At 37.7% G+C, this 10347-nt stretch overlaps 1 protein-coding gene across 1 annotated transcript; it reads left to right on the top strand.

Annotated features, from left to right (window-relative positions):
* Nucleotides 1-1422: 1422 nt before the first annotated feature.
* LOC308096751 (butyrophilin subfamily 1 member A1-like) lies at nt 1423-9329 on the top strand. Its single transcript, XM_080444193.1, has 7 exons — nt 1423-1541; nt 3014-3085; nt 3988-4344; nt 4461-4748; nt 7594-7700; nt 8116-8167; nt 8372-9329. The coding sequence occupies exons 2-7, from the start codon at nt 3022-3024 to the stop codon at nt 8425-8427; spliced, it is 924 nt and encodes a 307-aa protein (XP_080300319.1). The 5' UTR covers nt 1423-1541; nt 3014-3021; the 3' UTR covers nt 8428-9329.
* Nucleotides 9330-10347: the final 1018 nt, after the last annotated feature.

Below are 10347 nucleotides of genomic sequence, written 5' to 3' on the forward strand. Positions count from 1 at the left end.
ATATTTGCCTCTGAGATGTAGTGGAGTAGAAGTAAAAGTATTGACAATTGTAAATACTGAAGAAAGTAAAAATACCTCATACATTAATTGTACTTAACTACAGTACTTGAGTACATGTACTATTAGTTACCCAGATCTACAAGCTCGTTGTGAGCTTGTAGATCAGGTATTTTCAAAAAGCTGAAGTACAAAATAGGAATTAGTTGGTTAATGTATGTTTTGTAATAATGATTTTTTTTAAAAAGTGAAATACTCAAGAAAAGTAAAAAAAAAAAATACCTACGCATTTCAATTAAGTACAGTAGTTGAGTAAATGTACTTAGTTACTTTCCACCATTGCTTGTGATCCTTTATTGTCTCGACACAGTCAACCATGATGTCCTGAGGACCAGAGAGAGCCTAGCATAGCCTCACGCTCCTGTATATAGAACCAATTATTACTCTAATATTACTCTAATATTACTCTAATGTGTAACAAGAGAAGTTGATGAAGCTGCTGTGTTTACATGATGTACTCTCTGTTGTTCAGATGGGTGTTATTAATAACCACTAGATGTCAGTAAAGTCCAAGGAATGAAACTGGGACCGTACCCCTGACAATTACTATAGGCAAATGGCATTCCCCATGCTTTGTAAATAATAATAATAATAATAAAAATACAAATACAAATTACCAATTTGGTTTTCCTCTATGCTCTTACAAAAGCATATCAGTTGCAAAACTAACACTATATCAGTGTCTGATATACACTACAAAATTATGGAACATATCATTCCTTGTTGACTTGTAGGCCTACAAAGGGAATGTCAACACGCACATTAAGCAAGGTAAAGACTAACATTAAGAGATACAGTAGCCTATTAGATTTTCAATATATGATCAATTACAGCCACACCATGCCAGAATCAGAATCAGTTTTATTGTCACATCACAGGTTTACAAGGTAAAAAAGTGGGTGAAATTCATTTTAGTGCAGCTTAAAAAAACAACACCACAGCAGCCATACATACGGCGCTAAACGATCCCTCATATCAACAATTGGGTGGGGGTGGGATGGAATGGAATGGAACGGGCAAAAAAAGCACTACTCTCACGCTCTGATATGCCTATATCCTATTTGAGTTGGAATGAGTTTTTTTTGTTTTTATTTTTATTTTATTTTACCAGCAATTTAAGGATTCTGGTCTATTGGGCTCCATTATTAAGTTGTGTGTAAATCTGACCAGTCTGCGTGCCATGATCCACCACGAGGCACACAAAATACACAGTCAATAAGCCTACACATTGATAATAAGCTTAAACAATTATAATAAGGGCATTATGATGATGACAATGCACTCTAAATATGTAGCATTATCACACAATATTTGTGCGCACCCCCCCCCCCCCCCCACACACACACAGAGAGAGAGAGAGAGAGAGAGAGAGAGAAAAACTATCCAAATCGAAAGTAATATGCAGGAAGAACGCGGCTCGACGTTTGAGATCAACAAATCTATCATCGTTCAATATTGATTGATTCGATAAACCTTCTGAACAGGTTGGTTTGACTTTCTTTTTTATTGTGAGTTTGACTGCTTTATTGTTTGTTGTAACAGGAGCAGGTTGATTTGACATTCACAATTATTTGCCTACTGTAGGCCTAAGTTTCCCCGCTGGGGGCTGGGTGAATAAGGAGACAAATGCTATATCACTTCAGTCCAACATGTTTTTATGGATTATTATTTTATATTTGTTGAAAACTTTCATAAGACTTCGTATCACATCAGATTAATGATTGTTTGGCGTTGTTACTGAGTTCAGCCCCCATGAAATGCCCCCCAATGTGCATTAGGCTAAAAACACGCCAGTCAAAAGGAGTGATGTTTAGACTGTATCCATTTTGCACAATTTAAAATACTAAAACATTTAGGCTAATGTATGACTGTCATATCATGACAGTCATGACGGAACTTCAACCTGGTTTTGTTACTTTTTCCATTTACAACCCGTACATCTACATAAACGTTCAGATTTCAAATATAAAGTACTGACCTCACGGCCACAAATGTAACAAGTTGAAACGCTTGGGTCTAAGTACCCGTATCTTCCATATTGTTCAATAAGAAGCATTTTAATCCGATTGGTGGACATTTTCTCATAGATTTATAATGTATCAGAGTGCAATACATCTCCAAACCAATAGGGTCGCGTAGTTGAAAGCTGAAGGAAATTTGGAGAACATGGCCACCGATTGGATTAAAATGCTTTTTATTGAACAATCTGGAAGATACGGGTATTTAGACTCGACAACTTATTACATCCATGGCCGTGGGATCAGAACTTATTTGAAATATAAACGTTTATGTAGATGTAGCTAGCCATGCCATGGTTCACATGACGCTCGTCTGTCATGGTATGACAGTCATGTTTCAGGGCTAATGTTATGTATGTAGGATGGAGAAAATGCCAAAACCTGGTAGAAGTTCCGACGTCAGTGAAGTTAGCACCCCATATGATGAAAATATGAATACAAATGGTGTCATTCTTTAGTGCTGGATTTGTGCTGCATTGTGCCGTAATTTTTGAATTTGTGCTGGTATCACATTTTTTAATATCAATATTTATATGGTTTTGAGCTTTGCTGAGCCCAGCACGGCAGCACCCCCCATTTTTTGCACTAAAGAATGAGACCAAAAATGGTCTCATTCTTTAGTGCTCATTGTGCTCTAATTTGTGCCGTTGAAATCAACAATTGTGCTTTTTTTTAAAAATATATATCAATATTTATATGGTTTTGAGCTTTGCCCAGTGGCGTCCCCAGGAATTACACCCCCCCCCCCTCCCGGGCTGGGGGTGTAATTCGGTGGTGGTAGCTAGTAGTAGACTAGTAATAAGTGTAATAATAATAATAATAATAATAATAATAATAATAATAATAATAATAATAATAACCCAATAACAATAATAACAATAATAATAGGCTAATAATACTACAAAATAATTATAATTCTGTTTAAATGCTGTTTCAAGGATTGAAGATGTGGACATTTTGGCACAACTCTCTTCTCAGCCTAGTGTTGTTCTGCCTGGCATGTTCAGCAGGTATGTCACATTTTATTTGGGGTTTTAGCTAATGGATTTAAAGCCTCATGTAACTTTTTTAGATGGTGTCAAAGGTCATGTGTCACCTTGACACGAATTTTGGCCTGATGGTCAAGATTCAATTTATCCCCTGAGCAAGCAGACTGGCTCTATTAGCTCAATGGAGAAAAAAAAAAATAATAATAATAATAATCAGCACTTATGGAAACCACGTTCAAATTCGTGGTAGAAGAGGAAAGTTACATAGTGCAGGTTTAACATTTTCTCAGAAGCATGGACTGCAACACATTACTTCCCCCAATCTAGCTACTAATCCTAATGGGGTCATAGGTTCCCTCAGTTATATGGTTAGGATGGGGGTTAGGGGTTAGAATGGGGGTTAGGGGTTAGGTGGGGGTTAGGATGGGGGTTAGGGGTTAGGATGGGGGTTAGGGGTTAGAATGGGGGTTAGGGGTTAGGATGGGGGTTAGGATGGGGGTTAGGGGTTAGGATGGGGGTTAGTGTGAGTTTTGAGGGAACATTGTGCTCCCATCCTAATCACAGTTTTTCTCACCATGTCATCCCTATGAGCATGTCATGATAGGCAAACATTGCTAAATGTATCCGGAAGTTTTGTTGCAATACAACACGTTGTGAGCTTGTATATTGGCTATTTTTGAACAGCCTAAGTAGGGTTTAAGTAGTTAATAGAAATTAAGAAGATTAAGCCTAACATTTAGAAAAAAGGAATCATTCACCACTTCATTGTGTTTTTTAATAATCATATTATTGTCATTAATTAAATGATTGAGCAGATCTGTAGAGAACTTTGATGTTATTTTTTATTTAACATAATTGTATCATGTTTGTTTATTTTAATAATATGCAGCATTGTTCATCAGTATTCTCCTGTACATTTTTAGGAAAAAATTCAATTTTGATTGGCTCATCTGAACCAATTGTTGGGCTGGTGGGTTATGATGCTGTGTTGCCATGCAAAGTGGATCCTCCTCAAGCGATTTGGGAAAACGATCTAGTGGAGTGGATACGGGTGGATCAGGAGGTGCATGAATTTGTCTACGAAATCCCCAAAAACAACAAGGTTGTGAACCCAGACTTTAGTCATAGATTTTATGTGTTTCGGAATCAAATGAAAAACGGAACTGTTTCACTGAAGCTGTACAGCTTGAAACGGTCTGATGCTGGGACGTACGAATGCCACCTCCCGAAATTGAGGTCGTTGAAAGAAGCTACAGGGTGTAGGGTTCATCTCAAAGTCGGTAGGTATAACAGCACAACAAATGTCCACAGTAAATGATCATGTGACACCATATACATTATGGTTCTTTTGATTATTTAGAAACATTTTAATAATTTAAAACCTGACTCTGTCCAGGCGCTGTATCCAAACCAGAGATCCACGTGGTTGGGCAGGCCACAGGCGAAGCACTAGACCTGCAATGTGAAGCTGAAGGGTGGTACCCCGAGCCAAAGATGGAGTGGAGGGTGGCTGAAGAATATCATGGAAGCATGTCCCCTCAAAAGGTGAAGCCAAGCCAGGATGGATTCTATACTGTGACCAGGAACATCACAATTAACAGGACTCAGAAGACTGGTTGGATCGTCTGTCAAGTTCTACTGGAGGCTTTGAACCTGACACGACAGGACAGCTTTGAAGTTCATCGTAAGAATTGATTTAATATTCTATTCATATTAGAATCATTGAAAGCATTTTCAGGTTTTTATGTTATTTGTTGTTCCTTACTGAGGCGTACTTGTGTTTTTCTAAAGTACTTGGTAAGTTGTCTTTGCATGTGATATACTTTTATAGGGAAGGGCTGGGCTTTCCAGCCCTTTCTGGGTTTAAGCCCAGCCTTTTCTGGGCTTCCCTAAAATGCAATTTTATGGAAGGCCACACTTCTGCTCTCTAACTAGTCGTGTTTCTGTCTGCTTCCCCCTCCGCTCGCCTCTTTGTTACATCTTGTATGGGTGTATAGAAGTATAAGTATTTAGTTCTGGTTCCTGAGTAATTTCTATGTTTTTATAGGTGTTTCTACAGACTTTTTATACAACGTAGTGGTTCTACAAGCAAGCACATCAGTGCATGCAGTCCATGTGGTTTCAGGGAGTTATTTCTCTGAAACAAGAGTTGCAAGGTCCTTTAAATTCATTGTGAAAACATTACAGCAATTCATTGATATAAAAAATAACTTCTTTTACTTGTACTATAAGTATTTTTAAAAGCATGTACTTTTGAATACTTGAGTATAAGCAATTACTTTTTTACTCTTACTTGAGTAACATTTTGACTGAGCTACTTTTACTTGTATAGTGGAGTAAATTTGACCAGGAGTATCTGTACTCTTACTCAAGTACTGGGGTTGAGTACTCCGTCCACCTCTGAATGTAATATAGCTATATTAGGGTTTTTGTGTCTGCCTTTCTATAAATGGTCTGCTTTTCTTTAGCACATTTATCCAAATGCTTTACATTCTTAGCCAATGCAAGGTACCAACCTGCTCCCCAGGTTCAGTCTAATCTGAATCTATCATCTTTACTTGATGATGGAATGGAAACAGATACTGTAGCACTAGAGAGGATGAAAGGAATTCTATGCTTATTTTCAAACATATTTTCACTAACCCATTCAATCTGGGAACGCATCTGTGTCATTTTTAGATTTCTTTAGCTATTAAAAAATAGCAGATAAGAGGGCACGGTGGCGCAGTCGCTAGCCTCACAGCTAGAAGGTCCTGGGTTCGATTCCCGCCGGGGACGCTGTGGGCGCTGGGGGCGTGTCTTCTCCTCCGTGTCATCAGCGCCCATACCCGAGGTGGGGTTGGTGAAAGGGCCTTTCTGTGTGGAGTTTGCATGTTCTCCCCGTGTCTCCTAGGGTAGTTAATACCCTCACAAAAACATGTAGTAATCCTGGTCACTATACCGCCTCCCCCATGACAGCCGGGGCGCTTGATGGAGGGGAAGGGAACTGGTTGGAATAACGTGTTCCTTCCACGCGCTACGTCCAACCAGGGAAACTCCCCCCTGTGATAAGAAGGTTAGACGGCTCTCATGTATTGAAGGAGGCATGAGCTCGGCCCTGGCCTCCCTAGGCTGGTGAGGGGAGTGTAGCGCCCAGGATCACTTAGAAAATTGGCACCGGGTGAAAAATAAGGGTTACAAAATCGTGGGATAAAAAAATATATATAAAAAAATAGCAGATCTACAAGCTCGTAGCTTGTAGATCTGCTATTTTGAACATATATATTTTTAAAGTGAACATTTGTAACTCAAATCTTTGCTTCATGGGGGTCCCTGGAACAACACATTTTGAGATGGGGGTCCACGGCCAAATACATATCTAAAAATGTTTTCTAAATCCTAACAGTATGTTGCTATATCAGTGGTGCTCCAACTTTTCCATGTCAAGGACCCCCAAAATGATATGTATTTGGCCGCGGGACCCCCATCTCAAAATATGTTGTTCCAGGGACCCCCCAGAAGCACAGATCGGAGTTACAAATGTTTGCTTTAAAACATATTTCAAAGATTTGCAAAAAAAAATCATGATTTAAAAAGAAATAGCAGATCTACAACCTCGTAGCACGGCACTCAGTGCTGTGCTATGAGCTTGTAGAGCTGCTATTTTTGAATAGCCAAAGAAATCTTAAAATGACACAGATGCATTCCTGGTCTTAGTGGATTAATCAGTCATAGGGATGACATGCCTATAACGTCCACAACAATACTTGCTAAGGTTCTTTGTATCACTGTTGCAGCCTAGAATACTACCGCCAAACACTGACATAATTCTGAGGCAGTTTGAATGTGACTGTGGTCAGTGGTGGAAAAAGTACTCACATTTTGTACTTAAGTAAAAGTATCAATACTTCAGAGTAGAAATAATCTGTTACAAATAAAAGTCTGGAATAAAAAAATTACTTTAAAAGTACCAAAAGTAGAAAGTACTCATTATGCAGAATGTCCCATTTTAAAAGTTTTCAATATAAAAATCTTTTGAAAATAGCAGATCGGCTATTTTCAAATAGCTGAAATATATTAGGTGGTTAATGTAGGTTTAGTAATAAAAACACCCTGGAGTAAAAGAGAAATGCCTCAAAATTGTACTCAAGTACAGTACTTGAATAAATGTACTTAGTTACTTTACACCACTGCATTTCAACAACCAGGCAATTCAATGTGCTTTACACAGAACATCAAGTAAAGGCTTGATGTCTACATTAGGATAGAATAAAACAAAAGAAGGAAGACTGAACCAACTCATCACATTATTTAGATATGCAACTTCCTTGTTGTTTGTTCTATTGTAGTATCACTGACTGTAAAGAAATGATGAGAACGGTATAGTGAGCAGGAGAACTCTGATGTTTCTGTCAATATAACACGTACAGTACAGTATAGGGAAGATTGAATTGCTTCATTTGACATCCACAACAAAGTGGTGAAGTTCTATGTTAAGTTTACTATTTTTTCCTTTAATGTTGATCAAGAATGTCTCTCTTGTGTTGCAGCTTTCTTCTTCAATACGTTATCAAATTCTGATCTATGGTCGTATATATTTTTTGCTGTTCTATCTACACTCGTTGTGGCTGCTGTGTTCATTGCAGCATTGATAAAAGTAAGTCAACAAATCTGTTGTCAGTCCTCTCTGTTGTCTTTATATTGTGAATCATACAGTGTATATATATATATATATATATATATATATATATATATATATATATATATATATATATATATATATATATATATATATATGTATATGTATATATATATGTATATGTATATGTACACACATGTGTGTGTGTGTGTGTATATATTTTATATATATATATATATATGTGTGTGTGTGTGTGTGTGTGTGTGTGTGTGTGTGTGTGTGTGTGTGAGTGAGTGAGTGAGTGAGTGAGTGAGTGAGTGAGTGAGTGAGTGAGTGAGTGAGTGAGTGAGTGAGTGCGTGCGTGCGTGCGTGCGTGCGTGCGTGCGTGCGTGTGTTCAACTTGGTAATATAAATGCTTTTTATCTGTGCACAGTGCATGAAACGGAGGTGGGTCAAATACTACTGTCCTCTCTGTTACCAGCAAAGTAAGTAAAAGCTAAGCTACAGGACTTACAGTACAAAGAGTAGCATGATATTTATGTACCAAATATTACTATTCAGGTTTTTATAACAAATAAAATAATTGTTTTGCTATTCCTTGTTTTAGTTTTTTCTCAAGCTTATATTATGCACATACTATTATGATATTGTTATATTGATCTAATGAGGTATTTATTCCATTCCCGTAGTTCATGGGGACCATACGGAGAGAACCCGACAAGGAAACTTTGACAGCCTAGTATAGTAGAGTTAGCAGAGCTAAACACAAATCCGTTGCGCATTTTCAAATCAGTATGAGACTACAGTTCTTCTTAACCTCCTCTTACCATCCTCTGGTGCAATAACAATGGGTGCAAGTAGAGGAACATGGGAGCAGGTAGATCTTTGGGGTGACAACGGAAGAAGCCGATGGAGGAACAAGGTGGAGTTGGGAAAAGAGAAGGAAAAACCTCAGTGTTCAAGATGAGATAGATGTACATGTGGAAGAATTTGACTTGTCATTTTGTGAATAACAAAACTGAATTATAAATGGTTTTATAATTGCTTTATTAAGGTTATAATAGTTTTGGATTTTTCATTATAGTTTAGTTTTAGTTGTTTTGACATTTCTTTTTCTAATTCAGTCAGTTTTAATTAGATTTTAGAGCGGGTTTGCTAGTTTTTTTGTGACAATGCTTAGTTTTAGTTTAGTTTTTAATAGTTTAAGTGTTAGTTTTAGTTTTTTTCATACTTTGGGTTATTTGTCAGGTGCAGGATTCAAAAAGGTCAGAGTAAGTATTGTGTAATAACAACTCAACAAAAGATACCATTTAAAAATATATATATTCAGTTACGGTTTGCACAATCAACGAGAAAAACTAAAACAAAGGGCATTTTGTCTATCATTTCAGTTAGTTTGTCAGCTTTGTAAACAATACAGTTTCAGTTAGTTATCGTTTTTTTTATTCAAGTTTTTATTTAGTTCAGTTAACTAATGTTAAATGTTTCTTCAATTTTTGTTTTCATTATTATGTTAGTTTTCATATAATACTGTATGATGTGCTGTATGATGTTAAGCTTTTCTTGTATTATTTTCCAACTTGTATGGTGGAATGTATCCTGTATTGTGGGAGATATTTAGGGTAAGAAAGGGGTTAGAAGTTTGACTATGCTGTACGTGACAACTGGATGCTCTGTTTACATTACAGTTAAGAACTAAGCAGCTGTGTGTTATCCACATAAAATGTTATTATGTACCTGTGACTTGGGAATTGTGTAATCAGTTGTGTCAATCTGGGTGTTAGTAAGGGGAGAGGTACCTGAGTTTGGGGGTTGTGATAAAAGCCATGAGCGGAAAGTCATGTGTGAGTCATGAGGTAGTGAGTTAAAATGTTACATTTTTAAACGTAATCTGTATGACTATTGGTGAGGAGGATGCGATGTATGCATTAATAATTCTTCAGAATACATGTGAGGGGCTAGAGTGGACATGTATAGATTCAGTCGGGGTGGATAAATTGTGTAAAAGCCATAGGAAAATAAGAAGTGGGATGATTCCTCGCTTGGATGCTTTTAACCCAGCGTCCTGGTAAGAAAATTGGTAACATACCCCCCCCCCCCCCCAGCTGATTTTTTTACTCTGCAAATTCTTCCCATATATTCTTTTCTGTTCTCTCCAAACTGCTATATAGCTTATAGCACTTCTATTGAGAGGGGAAAAGAAAGATAAAGTAGTAAATGCCGCCACTCTGGTTTCCTCCTAAATGTATTTTTGTCTCCGCCAGGCCGAAAGGCATGGCGAGAGAGTATGTTTTTCACCCTGTCCGTCCGTCCGTGTGTGTGTGTGTGTGTGTGTGTGTGTGTGTGTGTGTGTGTGTGTGTGTATCCGTCCGTCTGTGACCAGCTAATCTCCGGCACCGCTGGCTTGATCGCAGCGAAACTGTGCACACACACTCCCTGGATGCCAATTCAGAACCTTTGCCCCAAATATTTCTCATGGCCCTTTTATAGCGCCACCAGGAGGCCGATTTGTGCAAAACATATTTTTTGACAGTACTCCTACAGATTTTGTCCAAAAATCACGCAAATCGCTACACAGTATCTCTAAAGTCATTAAACGAAACTTTTCTTTCAGATTTTTCATATTACATCCTGATTGGCTAAAAATGTCTTCCAAAGTTTGCAG

Source organism: Gymnoscopelus braueri, assembly GCF_963280865.1.
Source record: "Gymnoscopelus braueri genome assembly, chromosome: 12".
Taxonomy (NCBI): domain Eukaryota; kingdom Metazoa; phylum Chordata; class Actinopteri; order Myctophiformes; family Myctophidae; genus Gymnoscopelus; species Gymnoscopelus braueri.

Coding starts and splice junctions, on each gene's coding strand:
- LOC308096751 (XM_080444193.1), top strand. CDS start 3,022: ATGTGGACATTTTGGCACAACTCTCTTCTCAGCCTAGTGTTGTTCTGC. Junction 3,086..3,987: donor CTGCCTGGCATGTTCAGCAG/GTATGTCACATT, acceptor GTACATTTTTAG/GAAAAAATTCAATTTTGATT. Junction 4,345..4,460: donor TAGGGTTCATCTCAAAGTCG/GTAGGTATAACA, acceptor GACTCTGTCCAG/GCGCTGTATCCAAACCAGAG.